A 20,705-nucleotide genomic window follows, 5' to 3' on the forward strand; every position below is an offset into this window, starting at 1 on the left:
GCGCTTTTACGGCATTTATTTTATTGGCGTCTTGACTGTGCGTAATGACGCGAGGTGTTTATGGGCGTGACTCTTTTTTTTATTATTATTACAGAATGCGCCCTATTGTGACAGCAGGATAGTGATGGAACCTTACGAGATAAGTCAAACAGGACAATATCACCTTGTAAGAGAAAAAGTGAGTATAAGCGTCACAATACATTAAACGTCCATTCATATAAGAATTGTGGGCAAGCGCAAAAAACAAAACAAAAAAAAATACAAAGAAAAAGAAAAAAATATATATATGATATTTCCTGACACTGTGATTAAAAAATATTTCCTCTTACCAACTCATGGCCTAACATAGAATTACGATTAGCCTACTTATTCTTTGATCACAGTGTTATTCCTACACTATAAAAAAATTAAGCCACTAAAATTTTGTTTGCCTTAAGTAAAATTGCATTTAATTTAATTAATAATAATAATAATAATAATAATAATAATAATAATAATAATAAGCAGAACGTATTGTGGTTATTGTGATTTTTTTTTAAAGATAAATGACATTTCTGAACTGTGTGTAGCATTGTATAATGTACTATAATGTATTAATGCAGGATAATTTCAGATAATCAATTAGATTAGCAGAGAAGGCTATAGTATTTGTGCATAAGACTGAAACTGGAAGAAGACTGAGGCATAGAAACAGTAGCCTATTTGTCTTCCAGTCATCATTCACTCATTGAGGTGGGATATGATGGTGTCTTCTACCTCTATAGAATGACTTCATACGACGAGAGAGAACGCTAGTCCCAAAAACCCTGTTGGAGAGAAATAAAGAGGTAAGGCCATGTATTATTCAAGAGGAGTAAAAAAAAAAAAAAAAACACTGGACAGCAAGGGACAGAGAGGACAGGTAAGAAAAAGAGAGGGATGAGTGGCTAAAGATCAAGGAATGGGGGAGGAAACATGGAAAGAGGCAGCAGAGATAGTAGGATGATACAGAGAGTTATAGGAGATACGTCATTAATAGTTTAAATAGGGTTATTTGTATGTACATGGATTGTAGATTTATAATTTATCATGTGACTGACAGTTGGATTTTATTAACAACAGATTATGTACTATTGTAATAATTAATATATTAGAAATATACATTGCCCACAATCACACCTGGACAAGTGTGGTGGAAGAACCAGCATCCCGGCATGAGCCACTCAATTATGGAGTGAAAACAGTATCAAAACCTCCTAAAGATGCACGCAAGAGATCCACAGACATGCACACAAATCCAAAAATGCATGTGAGACATTCACAGGCGTGCACACAAATGTACGCGAGAGATCCATTCATGCACACAAATCCATTGAATATTCATGCTATGGTATGAAAAATCATGATCCTACTAAATGTCAGGAAACTGGAGCGAGATGAGGTGAGGACTCAAATGCAGGATAAAAGGCTCTTTGTTAATGGCAAAAAGTAAAACAAAACTGACAAAAACTACCCAGTGACATCGGTGGCCAACTTGGGCACACCAGCAGAACCGTGACAGAGCTCCTGACTACCATGGCTGAGCAGATCCACATGCCAGAGGAGGCTCTGGGGTGGCCTCTGAAGGCTCCTGAACTGGAGCAGGTTCTTGAGTGGATTTTGAGACCTTCTGGGCTGGAGCAGGTCCTGGAGTGGACTCTGAAGGCTCCTGGGAGGCCAGAGCAAACGCTGAAACAGCCCATGCCCTTCAAATCATCTCTGAGGTGAAAGGCAAATACAGCCTTCTTGACGATGGCAGCAGCAGTGAAATCTGTCAAGGAGAATTAACTCATGTCCAACCACTGAATCTACTGAGAGCCATAGAAGTAGAGAGGCCTCCATGGCCGAGACAAGGAGAGCAGGCTGTTCAGTGACAGAATTTGTGGGAGCAGCAGTAAGAGGGGCTGCTCTGTGATGGCCTTCGTGGCAGCAGCATCGAGCTTGGGAGGTGCTGGAAGGGCAAGAAGCTTGGGCGGCACTGGGATGAAAAGAATGAGAGAGAGAAATGAGGCAAGGATTCAAATGCAGGATGAATGGCTCTTTATGAATGGTAAAAAATGATAAAACAAAACTAACAAAAACTACCCAGAGGGGGAGAAACAGGCAGGCAGGCAGGCAGACCAGCTACAGGAACATCTAACATACACAACAAATCCTAACTGACATAAAATAGTGACCCAGCACAGGACTGCAGACACAAGGAGAATAAATAAGGAGACAAACAAGAAGGGTAACGACGGAAACACAGGGGAAGTAACTAAAACAATAATTCGATGAGAAGGGCAGGATCAGACAATAGACAGAAGAGCACATAATACAGATAAACTCAATCCAGTGTGGTGAACAATCAAGTGCCACAGTTTTGTTGAAAGGCCAGTTGTTATAGTGACTTTTTTTTAGCAACATACCGGCATCCTGAACACCCCATCTTTATTTTTTGTGTGGTAATGAGTGATGGACTTTACATTATTCCTTAATCTACATATTCTTTGAATAAGAAGACTCCATTCCGGCATTGAACCCCTTCACAGGGCTTTGCCAGTTATTGTATAAGATTGTCTGGGGAAAGTATAAATGTATATAAGATCTGGAGCCATCTGTCAGCTGAATTTAGTAAAAATAAAAAATAATTCTCACCAAAGGGGAACCATTTGTATAATTTATGTCTGTGCTGGGATAAGTTTAAAAGAGATAGGCAGCTTCAGAAATCTACTCTTTCTGATGAAAAGAGGGGACTTCTACCTCCCTGTGAAAAGTGTAAACACCCAAGGGATTGGGATTATTTCAAAATCCAAATTATAGTACTGACAATGGTTTCTGAATTTATACAGATGAATAAATGTGCCTGTAATAGTCAAGGTCAGTTCTTATTATGGAAGCAGATGGACCCTATTTTCCACCACACTCCACAACGTTCAGCCTTAGAATGATGGCGTTAAGATCTACACAAGGACAGGTCACTGCTAAGGAGATAAAACAATATTGTCACGCATTGGAAAAATGTGCCAAGAACATAGATAAAGTCAAATACAAATAAACAGACAGAGAAATGCAAACAACCAAAAGAAATCAAGAATTATGGAACATTATAAGAATCTAAGTGTTATTAAACCTTTAGATTTTCTTGTTGTTTTACAGTGCAGTACACTTTCCACTGCTACCTGATCTGCAGATAAATAGATAGACAGTTACCACAGTAATTATATCTGCCAGTCACTAGATAAATCCAGCAGACATAAATTATATAAAATGAACTATCCTCATTGTTTAAGTTTGTTAAGAGTCCAAAAGGTTTGACACCCTTATTGTTTTATTCTTATTCATCCTGTTTCCATCGCAGAGTAAGAAAATAAGATAATTGTCAAACAAGGTTTAAAATAAGAAATATTATGACAAATAAAATTGCAGTAATTAAAAATAAAGTCATCAAATGTTTTGATATTCCAGACTTTGATATTTACACCTGTAATGCATAAAAGAATTGCCATGGACTTATTAGAAGTTCCAAAAAAAGCAACACAAGTGGTTTAAAAAACATTAAATATTTAGACTTTAAATTCCTTTTGTCATATGAAGTACAATGGTGCCAGTCTGCCATTTTAGATTAATTGGTGGCCGCAGTGTTTATGTATTGTAAAATAACAGTTTTCTATTTTAATATACTTTAACATATAATTATTCCTTGGATCAAAGCTGAAGTTCCAGCATCATTACTTCAGTCTTCAGTGTCACATGATCCTTCAGAATCATTGCTGATTGATTATCAGTGCTTGAAATTGTTGTGCTTCATATTTTGGGACCTGTGATACTTTCTCAGGATTCTTTGATAAATAGTTTTTTGTGAAATGTGTGAATAAGTTTCCATGTCCAGAAAGGTAAGAAAAACATCATCAAAGTAGTCCATGTGACATCAGAGGGTCAGTTCGAATTTTTTGAAGCATCGAAAATACATTTTGGTCCAAAAATAGCAAATAGTTCTCGAATCGGACACGTCTGACAGAAACAGTTCTTGACAGTTCGTTATCTAGCCCGGCTCTGTGTTCATCTTCAGTTCTCTCTCCACAGCAGTTCAGTCAGTGTCCTGTTTGAGTAAATGAATTACTCAGAGGGAGTGTCAGCCACATTAAAAAAGTTAACAGCTTAAGTCACTTGTGGATTAATGCATATTGGAGAGGCAAACTGTTTAAAACGATTCAGTTCGATTTGGTGAACTGGTTCAAAAAGATCCGGTTACATCGAATGATTCGTTTGCGAACCGGATATCACAAACTGCTTTGTTCTGAACTCTCTCTCACAACAGACACGGAAGATAAGATAATGCTGAATAAAGTCATAGTTTTTGCTATTTTTGGACCAAAATGTATTTTCGATGCTTCAAAATATTCTAACTGACCCTCTGATGTCACATGGACTACTTTGATGATGTTTTTCTTACCTTTCTGGACATCGACACTATACCGTGCACACAGTTTCAATGGAGGGACTGAGAGCTCTCGGACTAAATCTAAAATATCTTAAACTGTGTTCCGAAGATAGATGGGGGTCTTACTGGTTTGGAACGACATGAGGGTGAGTTATTTATGACATAATTAGATTTTTGGGTGAACTATCCCTTTAACCTCAGATCTGACAAGATAGCAGAGACCAAGCAGTTATTGTTAATAGCAGTTCAATAACAATAGTTTAAAGAACAAAACTAGATTATGACACTTGTCCCGATGTCAATTTAATCTTTTTTTGCGGATTTTTGCATGTCTTTGCACTCAAATGTTTGTTTTGTCAACAGCAGCTAAAATAAAACTAGATAATTTGCGTGCCTCCATTCTCTCTGAGATGCCACAACATTGTTAAGGTTACCACGCTGCCATTTAGGAGTGAGTCGTGTTCCGTACTCACATGGAACAATACTTCATGGGACTCACTTCCATATTTCAATGCGATTATCACTCCTAAAACTTGCAGTGTGTATGTGGCTCCCTTCAGCAGGATAATGCACCCTGACACACCGCAAAAAATTTTCAAGAATGTTTTGAGGAACATGAGAGTGAAGAGTTCACTGTCCCCAGATCTCAATCCAATTGAAAATCTATGGGATATGCTAGACAAATCCAAACCATAGAGACCCCACCTAACAACTTGTAAAACTCAAAAGAACATGGTGATAACGTCTTGGTGCCAGATACCACAGGATACGTTCAGAGGTCTCGAGGAGTCCATGCCTTGACACATCAGAGCTGTTTTTGGCAACACAAGGAAGACCTACAGGATATTAGACAGGTTTAATGTTTTTTTAATGTTGTGGTTGACAAGGCCTCTGAATATTAACTTATATCATGCTCATATAGTGCCCTCTTGAGGCAATGCCAGTCAAAATGCTAAAGTTTTACTTCTCATGCTCTTCCACATGCAAAATTTAAACTATTTATATTTTGCTTTTTTATTTAATATGTCTAAAATTAAAAAAAAAATGGAATGACTGTCAGATTTTAAGTAATAAAAAAATTTAAATTAATTTAGTAAGTAAATGTCCAACTTTTTTTTTTTTTTTTTTTTTTTTTTGTATAAACCTAGGGACCAATTGTGAAGTCAGACTATAATTAGGGCTGTGCAAAAAATCGAATGCGATCTTTATATCTTTTCTCAGATCTCGGCATCCTTAGTATATGTAGTATATTTTAGTATCTGAGGTCTAGAAGTAGTTGTACCAGTAGTAGTTTAACACCGGAATTAGCATTTCATTTAGAGGACCAGGTCTATAAGCTATGCATCTCTGCACTGAATAAAAATGCTAAATACTAAATATTAAGAAATGTGAATTACTTGAAACTAAAATCCCATGTTAGACAAACAGAATAGTTTGAACAAAAAATTTCAATTTCAAAAATATTAAGGTCCCAGCATGCATTGCAGTTCGAATAACTTATGTGGTTACAATCATTGTTTCACTGTTAGCTGATTTAAAAATGTTATTGTTTGTTTTGTAGTGTTGTGGTTTTATTGTGTTGTGATTTTAAAAGTTTGTCTTTTTACATGTATTGATTGTCACCACCGTAAGGTGTTAAGGTGCCTTTTCATAGTAATCCTATTTGCTAATTTTATAGGGTGATATGTATTGTGTTAATTTGCAGAACAACTAATTTGTTGAACAAGAAATAGGCCTATGCATTGCGTTGAATTTATTAGCTGAATGAGGCATTTAGCATTTAGTGAATGAACAAATTCAAATTGACATAACAAAGTAGCATTAGCTACTTCTAGACGATTGATAATCTAAATGCATCAGGGATTTTTAGGTTTGCATAACAATTCCTTTTTTTTTTTCAATGTGATAGACCTGTAGGTAGAATCCAGCTGAAATTACATAGTTATTTACATGTTTCTACTGATCAAAATTTAGTTTTTCTCTATTATATTGGAATTGTGGTGAATAATAAATTGTTAGTGAACTTTATGAAAAACGTATTCATGTAACGTGAAAGCTTTGTGAGCTTTTAAATACCTGTAGGAAAGAGTAATAGTAAGTAGGCTAGTCGGCTCTGAAACGTGACGTCTCAACAAGAGGGAGTGAGCATTTTTCTTAATGACGTTGCATACCGGCTGTTTGACTCGGAAGCCATAGAAGCGTGTACTGAAGAAATGACCGTCAGTGACCTCAAGTAAGATGTTGAAGACCTATCTTTTGTCTTCATTTCTTTATAACACATCAGCATTTATGTAGAACTGTGATAAAACAATTGTACATTTTGAAGCGCCTTCGAAACGTCGAGTCAATACGCATCTGTCTGTCTCGCGAACGTTCATATTTGCTACGTAAAATAATGGAAAATGCTGAAACATCCGATCAAAACGGTACGACGCACTACACGAACGGTTTAGTAAACGGATTTCACACTCAACAGTCCGATGATGGAGAGTGTATTTCATCTAACGGAGGTGGTCAGGGTGCTAGTGACAGTAGCGGTGGCCATAATGGTATTGACAGTTTCCACCATCTTCATCAAGATGTACACAACAATGGTTCGCCTACGAAGCGCTGCAGACTCCGAAGACGCGTGGATTCGGGAAAGAAGAACAGACCGCGTAAGTAATAATGCATGTATTAAATGGTAGCTTAAATTTAACAATGACTATTAGCACAACAGAGAAAATAGCTATTTTTAAGGTATGCTATGTTTCGTTTAAAAAGATCCAAAATTTAAGCAGCTAAAAACGATTCCAGTGCTTTAAACTTTTTTTTATTTTATTTTATTTATAATTATTTATTTTGTATGATCAACATCTTGTCAGACATTATTTTAGCCATTCGTTTTTCGTTCGTCATTGTAAATAAAGGTTATCCCACTGTACGTTACAATTTCCATTTTATGTACTAACTGTTTGGTCATGTTTGTAGTGAAGCACCAGACTTTCCCCCTGCATTTCGTTCTTATTCATATTTGTACCAAGAACGTAAAGGATGAGATTTTCAAGTGTCCTGAAGTCCCGGAAGTGAACCAATTTTTGGTTTTCTTTGTGTGTTATTCTTCGCAATTAAAACAAATAAAATGCCTATTTAAAAGAGACAATGCTTGAACTGAAAACACATTTGCCTGTATTAGGTAGTTTGTTTGTTTTGAAAGACCGGGTTATTTAGTGTTGTGAAATCAATGTGTTGTTCGTTGAGCGGATTTCATTGGCCAGGTCAGAATGTGAGGGTGTGACCAAAACACGCCAGATATGAAGGACATGCGATTTCATCCAATGAGAGGGAAGGATCACACAAAGGGGTGGGAATTCGAACTGTCAGGTTTTATAGTACTTGTGTAATTAACATAAAAAGTCTACATCAGCAAAGTGACATTAGGACGTTTATTCTTCTGCCAGCAGCATTTGAATGATATGTACATATACTGAGTATGTTGCTTCGTGCTTCATTTTGCTGTCTTCACAATCCTGTCTGTCTCACCTGCAAAGAATGAAACTAATTGTCAAGAAGCCAGGTAAGGTCCTGCGTAATATTGTTTAATCAAAAAAAGCAGTACACTACATAAAACTCAGGGATTAAATTTTCTTGGTATTAATTAGCATCTTTTAACGGTCTACTATCATACCTATCAAGAACTAGTTGAAGTAACTTATTGCACGCTCCAGAATCCAATCAATTATATATAGTAATTCATAATTTATTTTAAATATGCTTTTTAAATGTATATAAATCTATCTTAATTATTTCTTGCATTGCTTAAATACGTTGTTGGCTATAAACTGCTGTGACTTCACTTTTTTTCCATTAACTTTTGTAAAGACACTGTGTTCTTGGTGGCTTTGCAGTACTTTGATCTTTGAGACAAGGAGTACACACACCCTTCACCTACATGTATATCTGCCAGCAACCTTATCATCACCCATCTAAACTCCCTTAACTAGTCAATGACATAACAAACTGCTTCCTCACAAATGCTGCAAGGATATTTTACTGATTCACTAAGGTTGTGTCAGTAAGGTCTGAATGGTTTTTATCAAGAGATTATATTGTATGCTAGACAGATTATGTAAACCTGATGTGTGACTTTTATTTTGAAGACAGGATGTTTCTCAGAATCACCAGGCAATCTCTTTGAATCCACTGTTACCATGGCAACAAATAGGCCTTTTTCCCCTACCAAAGCAGTCATAGTAATTTGCAGTCAGACATTATTCAATATATTATTATTATTATTACATTAAAATCTTTTAAAAACACAAAAAAAGAAAGCCACTTGAGTATTATATTTTAATTATTTGTTTATTAGATTTTACATTATAGAATTTTTCCACACCCTTCATATTTTTTTCACACCCATCAATGCCTCACAGAAAGATGCAGGTTATACTTGTTAAGAAAGAATGCCAAAATTTCCCTTTCTAATAGGGCTGCATGATTCTGGATAAATTGAGAATCACAATATTTTTGGTCTCATATAGAGATCACGATTCTGAACTAAATAAAATAATGTGTCACAAAATGTTATTGCTGCAGTCTAATTTAAAGTGTCTAATTAATCTGAATGAGTTATTAAACATTTTTAATATACACTACCAGTCCAAAAGTCTTTTTGTTATATAATTCTCTTCTGCTCACAGAGTCTACATTTATTTTATCCAAATTACAGCAAAAGTAGTGATAATGTTGTGATACACTTTTACAATAAAAAATGTAAATTGGAATATATTTAAAAATGTAATTTATTTCTGTGGTAAAAGTTGTATTTTCAGCATCATTTCTCCAGTCTTCAGTGTCACATGATCCTTCAGAAATCATTGTGATATGCTAATTTGCTGCTAAAAAAAAACATAAAATTATTATTATTACTTCTATTTATTATTATTGCTATCATTATCACAAGTATATAAATTAGTACTTTTATTTTGCAAGGATTCTTTAAATTGATCAAGTGTGACAAAGACAAAATATTTCTATTTCACATTAATTTTGTTCTTCTGAACTTTCTATCAAAGAAACCTGAAAAAAATATACTCATCTGTTTTCAACTTAATAATAATAATAAATGTTTTTTTTAACAACAAATCAGAATATTAAAATAATTTCTGAAGATCATGTGACACTGAAGACTGAAAATTCAGCTGTGCATAACAGAAATAAATTACATTTTAAAATACATTTAAGTAGAAAGCAGTTATTTTAAATTGTAAAAAAATATTTCAAAAGTTTACAGTTTTTGCTGTACTTTGGATCAAATAAATGCAGGTTTGGTTAGCAGAAGCGACTTTAAAAAACATTACACATCTTACGGTTCAGAAATTTTTGACTGGTAGTGTATATATAATAATTTAAAACCCCCCATTTTTTATATTAGAATTCTGAAAAAGTAGTTTAAATCACTGATTCAACGACTCACTCATAAACCTACTTCCCTTGTTTGATTACTGGATGAATTGGCGTTTTTGAACGTTTCTCTTGAATGAAAAATTAATTCATTGACAAATACATTTTTAATAAACTTGTCGCCACCTAGTGGTGAAACAATGCATTCGACACAAACGTTATTTGAAACGCAGTATTTTCAAAAGGGGATTTGCATTATTTTGATCGCTGCCATATAGACATCAATGTTTATCTGATCTATAAACTTTATTCCAGTATTTCTGTGATAATATGACTGTGAGACTGAAATAATACTGTGTAGATGAAAAGACAGTTTGTGAAGATGTTTCTTAACCAAACATTGTAACTGCTCTCTCCTTGTTAGCGGCAGTGTGAACACAGATTTTGAATGATCCAGTAAGACTTTGTCAAAGGTTTAATGGACTCGGGGAATCGTTGTCATTTAGAAATGAGATCGAGAGGGTGTCTGAATCGAGATCACGATCTTTTAACGATTAATCGTGCAGCTCTACTTTCTAATATTTTTTTCCCCAGCCTTTCCATGGTTTGGGTTGGATATTGGAGGCACTCTGGTCAAGCTGGTTTACTTTGAGCCCAAAGACATAACTGCTGAAGAAGAACAAGAGGAAGTGGAGAGTCTGAAGAGCATCCGCCACTATCTGACCTCCAACGTGGCCTATGGAAACACCGGTATCCGTGACGTTCACCTGGAGTTGAAGAACCTCACCATGTGTGGCCGGAAAGGCAACCTCCACTTCATTCGGTTCCCCACGCAAGATATGCACAGCTTCATCCAAATGGGCAGAGAAAAGAACTTCTCCAGTCTACACACCACACTGTGCGCCACGGGTGGGGGAGCATACAAATTTGAGGACGACTTCAGAACGGTGTGTGATCCACAAGGGAATGGTGATATAATAATGGAATTTATTAATTGAATTCAAAAACTATGTTGTTTTGTTGACATATTGTAACGTCTTGTTATCTTACTGCGACTTATACTTTTACTGTTGCCAGGACAATGAATGATTAACATTAGCTAGGTCTGTCGCGTTTATGATTTATGTGTTTGTGTATTTACCTCTTCCTGCAGGTGGCTGATTTGGAGCTCCAGAAGCTGGATGAACTGGACTGTCTTATTCATGGTCTGCTGTATGTTGACTCAGTCGGGTTCAATGGTCATCCAGGGTGTTATTTTTTCCAAAATCCCTCGCACCCTGAAAACTGTGTCAAGAGGCCATTTAGCCTGGAGAACCCCTTCCCTATGTTGCTGGTAAACATTGGCTCGGGGGTAAGCATCCTGGCTGTCTACTCCAAGGATGATTACAAGCGAGTCACAGGCACCAGGTGAATTATGGCATCATGTTTTTTGTTGTGCTTAAGCACACAGGTTAATTTCAGTTTTACGCCCTTCATCCTGCTCCTATACATCACTTACATAAGTAAATAAAATAAGATCTTGCTACTACAACAACAGATATGCTACTAACTGACCAGATGAAACATTACTCAGATATGTTATCAAAGAAACATAGATATACAGTCATGGCCAAAAAATATCGGCACCCTTGGTAAATATGATCAAAGAAGGCTGTGAAAATGAATCTGTATTGTTAATTCTTTCGATCTTTTATTTTAAAGAAATTAACAAAAATCTAACCTTTCAGTGGATAATAAGAATTTAAAATGGGGGGGGAATATCATTATGAAATGAATGTTTTTCTCAAATACACATTGGACACATTTATTGGCACCCCTAGTATTTCTTATGAGTAAAATATCTCAGAAGTATATTCACATTCATATTCACAAATTTGAGCTCTCCAGGGTGATTATGAACATGAAATGATCCATCCAAGGCTTCCTGTTTCACAGAAATATAAATATGAGGGAAAACAAAGCCCAAATTCGGACTGTAAGTCGCACCTGAGTATAAGTCGCATCAGTCCAAAAATACGTCACGATGAGGGAAAAAAACATATAAGTCGCACTGTACTATAAGTCACATTTATTTAGAAACAAGAGAAAACAATACCGTCTACATCCACTAGAGGGCGCTCTATGTCTTCAATGTAGACTACAGGAGAACTTAGTATAGAGCGCCCTCTCGCGGCTGCAGATGGTAATGTTTTCTCTTGGTTCAGGTCTCTTAGTTCATTTCTCTTGGTTCATGTCAAAGTAATTTTGATAAATAAGTCGCACCTGACTATAAGTCGCAGGACCAGCCAAACTATGAAAAAAGTGCGACTTATAGTCCGGAAAATACTGTAATCATCCATCACAATGAGAAAAACCAAAATATATATAGTAAAACTTTAGAATAATGGTCCATTAGTTAATGTTAATTAATTAACATGAACAAACAATGAACAATACTAATTCACAGCACATTATCTAGTGTTAACGAAGCACAACTTTTGATTTGAATAATGCATTAGTAAATTAACATCAACGAAGATAAATAAATGCTCTAGAAGGATTGTTCTAGCTTAGATCATGTTAACTAAAGTAGTTAACTAACATTAACTAATGGACCATTATTCTAAAATGTTACCGTATATATTTCTAATGTGCAGCTACAGATAATTGAGCTTCACAAATTAGTGAAGTGGCTTTAAAAGAGCTAGAGCAGTGAAAATTCCCATTTCCACCATCAGGGCAATAATTAAGAATTTCCAATCAACAGAAAATGTTATAAATCTGTGTGAAAGGGGACATGTCTCTATATCATTCTAATGCACAGTGAAACACAGTGAAACTTAAAGCACAGTTTGAGTGGCTAAAGACTCTCCAAGGATCACAGCTGGAGAATTGCAGAAAGAGTCTTGGCTAACTGCTAAAATAAAATAAAAAACATTGTCAAACAGAACCTACATCACCACATGTTGTTTCAAACAAAATTATCCTTGCTCATCCAAAAACAAACTCCAGCTTATTCAGTTATCAGACATGACTGGAACTTCAGATGGGACTGGCTTCTATGGTCAGATGAAACTAAAAACAGAGCTTTTAACAGGAAAAAAAATCAAGATGGTTTGGTGAACACAGGGATAAAAAGTACTCCATGTGTACAATGAAATATACTGCTGGAGGTCCTGGACCTCTTGTTTAGACACATGGCATCATGGATTCTATCAAATACCAACAGATAAAAAAAATTCACAAAGTGACTGACTTTATAATGGGACATGTCTTCATACTGTACAATAATCCAAACACAAACCTCAAAACAACACAAAAATGGGTCACTGAGCACAAAACAAAACTTCTGCTATATCCATTCCAGTCCTCTGATCTGAACCCTATAGAAAATGAGTGTGGTGACCTGTAGAGAAGAAGCACCAACATTGAGCTGGGAATCTAAAGGGTCTGAAGTGATTCTGAATGAAGGAATGGTCTCTGATCTCTTGTCAGGTGTTGGCCTCATCAGCCATTATAGGAAACCATTTAGACCTGTTAAACTGACAAATGGAGGTTTCAAAAAGTATTGAATAAAAGGGTGCGATTAATTGTGGCCAATGTGTTTTAAAGAAAAACATTTATTTCATTATGATATTTTCCCCCATTTTAAATTCTTATTATCCAATGAAAGGTTAGATTTTTGTGATTTTTTTTTTTTTTAAACAAAGGATCAAAATAATTAAAAATGCAGATTCATTTTCACAGCCTTCTTTGATCATATTTACCAAGGGTGCCGATATTTTTGGCCATAACTGTTGTTCAGAACGGCTGATTTATTCATGGAGAAGAGCATCGTCAAAGTACAGCAGATAACAGTTATGATATGCAGCGGGAAAAAAGTAAGATATTGTGGCCATGAATGAAGAATTTGTTGCCACAACATATTATTATTTTTTTAGTCGTGGCAATGTTGTACTAAATCGTTCCCTTTTTAAATTAAAAATGGCCTACAATGCATTTTTGATTTGTGGCCACAATTTCCACGTGAGGTATTCTACAACAACTTGCAATTTTCTGTTTCAACCACAGATGGCGATAAAGAGCCTTAAGTTCTTTAACTGTGAAGTAAAAATTATAAATTACTTATTTTTTATTGCATTCTTTATTTATATATATATATATATATATATATATATATATATATATATATATATATATATATATATATATATATATATATATATATATATATATATATATACTGTAATGAAAATGACTTAAAAATGACTTAAATTAACGCAAAAAATTTTAAATACACCGCCATTCATTTGCTCCATTGATTGTGATTCAGTTTAGGAGGTGGTACGTTTCTAGGCCTGTGTTGTTTGCTGACTGGCTGTGACACATTTGAGGAGGCTTTAGAGATGGCAGATAAAGGGGACAGCACAAATGTGGACAAACTAGTGAAGGACATTTATGGAGGTGATTATGAGCGCTTCGGTCTCCAGGGTTCCGCCGTTGCATCCAGGTATAGACAGATTTGCCACCATCCATATTTAAAATGATCATGTTTGTGATTTAAAGAAGATCTTCAAGACCCCCCCTCCTTTATTTTTTTTAGTTTTGGTCATATGATGAGCAAGGAGAAACGTGATAGTATAAGTAAAGAGGACCTGGCCAGGGCCACTCTTGTCACCATCACCAACAACATTGGTTCCATCGCCCGCATGTGTGCAGTCAACGAGGTTTGAAAACATTTTCTTATCATATAAAAGCTCCTCTGTTTTAAGAACTGCTTTTGCAGCCACATTAATTGATTTTTGTTCAGAATACATATGTTAAATCCAGTGGCCTACACCTTGTGAAATAATCTATATACTGTAAAGACCAAGTCTATGGTGCTTAAGATGACCATGAACTCTGTGTGCTTTGAGCTTCTTTACAGTGTTGTCTTGTGGCATGGAGATCAAGCAGCATTGTACAGGGCTATCACAGCACACTGAACAGTCACAAGATGGAGAAACTTTTTTTTCCTTTTCTTTAAGATACTCTGGTGTAAAATATATTTAAAAAAAAACAAGTGGAAATGTAGATTTCCCTTTATATTCCTCATAATTTAAATGGAGCAATATTACTGTCTATCCTGACTGTTTTTTTTTTTTTTTTCAGAATATCGATAGAGTGGTTTTTGTTGGGAATTTCCTTCGGATCAACACATTATCAACTAAGCTGCTAGCCTATGCCATGGACTTCTGGTCTGACGGACAACTGAAAGCCCTTTTCTTAGAACATGAAGTAAGCCTTTTTCCTTTTTTATCCCTTTTAATTCCCTTCAAATCTAAAATCAGATGCGTTAATTATGTTTGTCTAAATTTAAACTTATACATTACCTTCTTTATAATAGTCAATCAATATATCAGGCAACCGAGTACTTAGCATTTTATACACACCCATATCATTAATGCTTTAATACACATTTTTATAAATGGTGGAAATATTTTTTTTAAAAAATTACACTTAGGTCCTTTTAAACAAAAAATGCGGTGTGTTCGTTTACGAGGTGTGTCTGAAGATGAATGTGATGATGTAAATTTTAGGGAGCAAGAGGAAAATGAGCACCTGTTGCATGATGATTTATAAAAAATAAGATTATAGAAGAAATTTCTATTAGAAGTAAATTATAATAACTCAATAGATGAATAGGCCTCCTGCTCTAAATTTGGTATTTCCAGGTGTACAATAAATATTGTTAAAAGTATACAAGGTGTTACTGTTCTGATCAGTGGATGTATGAACACTTTATAGATTGACAGTATTTTTAGCTCCCTCTTGTGTCTGTTCCAGAGTCTATCACAAATCCATCAATGGACAATGTTGATTTCTGTTGCTTTTTTAATCAGAAAATATTAGTAAGAACATATTATGCAAATTAAAATTTGTATGAATTATACACTGATTTATTTGATCAAAAATACAGTAAAAACAGTAATATTAGGAAATATAATTACAGTTTAAATGACTGTTTTCTATTAAAATGCACAGTAGTGTATGGAAAATCTCAGCCATTGATTGCTGTTTTAGGTCTCCTTTTAACTCTGTATTAATGCTGGACAGCTGGGTCTGACTGTGGACGCTCCAGGTTGTCGTTCAGAACCAGATGCATGATGTGCTCCTAAAGCTGGAATCAGAAATCCCAAAAAAGTTATTCCAGTCACTATAATATATCTAAATATGTAAGATCGGAAACAAAAACCTTTCTAAAAGAAAATATATCGCTTTTCCCTCCCTTTGAGCCACAGCGTGATCCCATACAGTTCTACCCATTAAAAATGTTCAGTCTTCCTGGACACTGTAAATATGAACTAAAAAAAAAAAACATTCAATGCCTATTTTTAACAGCACTGAGCACTTAATTTAATTGATTTAATTTAATTTTTTTTTGCTGATCATCATGAATGCAATCAAGACCAAAACTTCTAAAAGGAAGTAATAATAGGAATAATATCATGATGCACTTTCTATTAGAAGATTCTGTCTTTTGTGTCAAAAATATTTGTGATTGTACTGAACCTACTACATGTTCATCAGGTACTGTAACTCAACAACAGGCCTGTGCTGACATTAATGTGTATTTAAGCTGCTGGTAACATCTGTAACAGCACATTAAGCACACTTTCTTTACTTGTATGCCACAGCAAACTGAATGCATGTGTCTGTACTTTGTATTTTTACTGAGTCAATGCAAAGCATGTAAGGAATTTCTGAACAGGTGTGTCACCCCTTAGGGTGATACACAACATTTTGAGCAATGTTGTCAGGCAACTTTAGCTAATGTGGCAACCAGGTGAGACACAGGGCCCATGACCTATCTAAAGTATCCAGATAGAAATGTGTTACTCATTCACAATGGGAAAATGCCCAAACAACATTGCTCAAAAAGATTTGACCAGCAAAATTGCTCAAAAAGTTTTTTATTTGCATTCTGAACAATGTTGCTGGTCGTGCACATTCAACCATATATATAATTATACATCAGATGATGAATAGGCCTGCTGCTCTATAAATTTGTTATTTATAGGTGCACAATAAATGAGAAATGTTTAAATATTGTTAAAAGTGAACAAGATGTTAGTGCCATTTACTGTTATGATCAGTGGATGTATGACCACTTTGCAGATCAGGAACTTTAGCTCCCCCTTCTGTCAGCTTCAAAGACTACCACAGACCCATCAATGGACAATGTTGATTTCTGTTGCCAAATAGTGTGAATTTACTAATCAGAAAATATTAATAAGAAAGTATTATGTAAATAAAAATTATTTCAAATTAAAAGGTTCAGCTTGTGTACATCTCATTAGATATTTTATATTTATTCAAAGGATTGGGGTCAGTAAGATTTTTTTTTTTTTTACCTTTTAAAGTTTCTTTTTGCACACCAAGGCTGATTTATTTGATTAAAATATAGTATTATTACAGATTAAAAATGACTTATTTTAAAATTAATTATTCTTATTTTAAAGCTGCGGTAGAGAACTTTTGACTCTCTAGCAGTTAATAAACAGAACTGCTTGCGTCTTGCGGAAGAACATTGTAGCCGGAACTACTTCTCTCTGTTTATGTCTATGAAGAATCACAAAGGTACTGGGTTACTCCGCCGCGGTACCCCCGAAGCAATCTAAAATAGTCCGAATATAATTGTCTCATATTCTACTGTCAGGACATAATGACAGGTTTAACAAATATGTAAAAAATATATATATATTTTTTTTAAATTCCCTACAGCACCTTTAATACACAGTAATGTATGCAACATATCAGCCACTGATTGCTGATTAGGCCTCAGCAAATGCCATCTTATCATATGAAATAAGCATGTATGGAAATATAATGAAATACTCTGCTTCTTTACTGCAGGGTTATTTTGGAGCTGTTGGTGCCTTCCTAGAGCTACTAAAGATGACTGAAGACTCCTGAGACACTGAGGAAAACCCAACCTTCAAACCAGAAGCTGCTGTAAGATTTCAGGAAAGCCACATCCCCTAATAAGAAAAAGCCATTTAATAATGTGACGAGTTTCCATTTCTCTTTAAATCATTCTACATGCTGGCTCTTCTATGCTTGTGACAGGAGCAGATGTTCAAGATGTTGTGAGCTTCTCCTCATGATAACTGTTTCTTGTCAGCGTTGCCATACACCCAGCACAGATTTGCCTTTGCCATGTATTGATGATTTAAGTGGAAGATGATTTAGGATACTAATGCTTGTATACTCCCTCTTCTCCCTGTTTGTGAGCTTTATGAAAACAGTTGTAACGTATGAAAAGGGTTTGGAGGTGAGTATTATGTGTATAAGTGGAACAGCCTGCTGTATAAAAACAACCTTCCCCAATCATCTCTGAACAAATCATGCTTTTAAACCACAAATCAGATTTACATTTACACATAGATGAAAAGTCTGTAAGAACAGTCCATTTATGCAGGACTTTTCTTTCCCATTTCCAGTCACATACAAGCATTTATAATATCTGTATTACATTAAAAATGCTAAGTTGTATTATTGATCATACAGTCATTTTGGACACTAAAGCGTGAGTCAAAATTCATTCATTTTTTATAATAATACATCAAATACCATTTAAATTTCAGTACTTTTCAGTTAGATCAGTCTTTTATTTGAACACTTACAAAATTAGCTAAATGTGGTCAGGTAGACCTGTTTTATCTACATTGGGCCAGAGTCTAGCCAAAGATATCTTAGTTTCTGAGATATCTTTACCTCCTTTTAACTGCCCTATGTAATGAACAGTGAACATATGCACCTGAGCTGACACCGATTGTGTTGGGACCAAATTGACTACCTTTACATTGACTAGAAAACAGTATCTTCAGCAGATGGAGAATTCTCATAGTACACTACATACAGTCCAATAAGTCCTTTCTTATGGTGATAATGATTTGTATTTGGTTTTGCAGTCCCAAATGCTGAGATTTCTCTGATCTGAATGTGTTAACCGTATACCCTGTGTATATACACTGTATTGTGTAATGTTTTGTTGTTGTTGTTGTTTTTATTTAATTTATCATTTGCACAAACCATCTCTTGTCATATTCATGCCATTATGCAGTGATGTCTTAAATTTCATTTGAGACTGCTAACCAAGACATATATTTACTGTCAAACCTCCTTGCAAATGCCTTCATCCTTTCAACATTTTCATCTTAAACTTCATCTATTAATGAACATATTTTGCCTTTTTTCCCCTCATGTATCAACATGAGAATCTCTTAACTACTGTATATGCCTAAACATGTTTTAACTCTGTATTAATGCTGGACAGCTGGGTCTGACTGTGGACGCTCCAGGTTGTTGTTCAGAACCAGATGCATGATGTGCTCCTAAAGCTGGAATCAGAAATCCCAAAAAAGATATTCCAGTCATTATAATCTATCTAAATATGTAAGATCAGAAACAAAAGCCTTTCTAAAAGAAAATGTATTGCTTTTCCCTCTCTTTGAGCCACAGCGTGACACCATACAGTTCTACCAATTTCATTTTCTCATTTTTCCAGGACACTCTAAATATGAACTAAAAAAGACACGCAATACTTTTTAACAGCACTGAGAAAATACGATTTCTTTTTTTTTTTTTTTTTTGCTGATCATCATGAATGCAAGCAAGACCAAAACTCCTAAAAGGAAGTAATAAGAGGAATAATATCATGATGCAATTTCTATTAGAAGATTCTGTCTTTTGTGTCAAAAATAATCACTTATTGTGATTGTACCGAACCGACTACATGTTCATCAGGTACTGTAACTCAACAACAGACCTGTGCTGACATTAATGTGTATTTAAGCTGCTGGTTAACATCTGTGACCGCACGTTAAACACACAGCCTCTACTTCTTTTCCTTCTGTCTGTTGATTCATGCTTTACTTCTGCTCAGTCCTTAGAATTGCCTTATGCAGTGGGGTGCCATTTTGTCTTTGGATGTCTGGATTATGCACAATGGCATCCCAACATCTCTCTGAGCCACAAAAGTAACTTCCAAGTGTTACGGGGTGCCTTTTACTGATGGAGACAAGGCTTTATCTCTGTATCCTCTGCATTGTTGCAAATGCTAAATCCACATCACTGTATAGAGTAAGCTTTAACAATATATTTGCAGTTTTTCCTTTTTTTGGGGGGGGGGGGGGGGGTATTGCTTTACCTGTATGCCACAGCAGACTGAATGCATGTGTCGGTACTTTGTATTTTTACTGAGCCAATACAAAGCATGTAAGCAATTTCTGAACAGGTGTGTCACCCCTTAAGGCGATGATACACTGGGCAACTTTTTGAGCAATGTTGCTGTTCAGTGTTACCATAAATGGGCAACCAGGTGAGACACCGAGCATACAACCGATCTAAAATATCCAAATAGAAATTTTCTGCCCATTCTCAATGGGAAAGTGCCCAAGACACGTTGCTCAAAAAAGATTCCCCATGTATCATCACCTTCAGGCATTTGAATGGATCGCTCCAATGTAGTCAAATTGCCTTTGTCAAGTTTTGTTCTTGTAAACCAGCATAACACTTGGATCTTATGTCAGCGCATGTTAATGTCAATGCGCTGTTTGTATTAAATTAAATGTAATCTTTCTCTCCTTTCATAAATGTATCTGTCCCAGACTGTACATGTTTGATGCCCATTTCTTCAGAAAGCATGTTCTAAATTATAAATGCTGAAGAGCCATTGAAGCTGAATTATAAGCTTTTTCTAGAGCTCAGTTGCTTCTTAATAAATAGTCTAATTTTAGATAATTAAATGTTAATTTTCCTTGCTAATACCCCTTATTAATTAGCTCAGTCTCCTGACAAACTTGTCTATATCACTACATAAATTTTAAGTGTATTTCTTATGCTATAACGTTCGATGTTG

At 35.3% G+C, this 20,705-nt stretch overlaps 1 protein-coding gene across 4 annotated transcripts; it reads left to right on the plus strand.

The window, feature by feature from the left end:
- Nucleotides 1-6,591: 6,591 nt before the first annotated feature.
- Nucleotides 6,592-20,460, plus strand: LOC113056205 (pantothenate kinase 1-like). 4 transcript variants are annotated; one of them, XM_026222800.1, is made up of 8 exons: nucleotides 6,592-7,098; nucleotides 10,418-10,770; nucleotides 10,977-11,230; nucleotides 14,136-14,312; nucleotides 14,406-14,529; nucleotides 14,954-15,079; nucleotides 17,699-17,797; nucleotides 17,912-20,460. In XM_026222800.1, exons 1-7 carry the CDS (start codon nucleotides 6,837-6,839, stop codon nucleotides 17,756-17,758), a joined length of 1,356 nt encoding a protein of 451 aa, XP_026078585.1. In that variant the 5' UTR covers nucleotides 6,592-6,836; the 3' UTR covers nucleotides 17,759-17,797; nucleotides 17,912-20,460. The 4 variants fall into 4 exon arrangements, with proteins under 4 accessions (XP_026078585.1, XP_026078584.1, XP_026078587.1 ...); XM_026222799.1 differs by having other exon boundaries at nucleotides 6,593-7,098; nucleotides 17,699-20,460; XM_026222802.1 differs by having other exon boundaries at nucleotides 6,593-6,674; nucleotides 17,699-20,460.
- The last annotated feature ends 245 nt before the right edge of the window (nucleotides 20,461-20,705 follow it).

This window comes from Carassius auratus, chromosome 37 (assembly GCF_003368295.1).
Source record: "Carassius auratus strain Wakin chromosome 37, ASM336829v1, whole genome shotgun sequence".
Classification (NCBI taxonomy): Eukaryota; Metazoa; Chordata; class Actinopteri; order Cypriniformes; family Cyprinidae; genus Carassius; species Carassius auratus.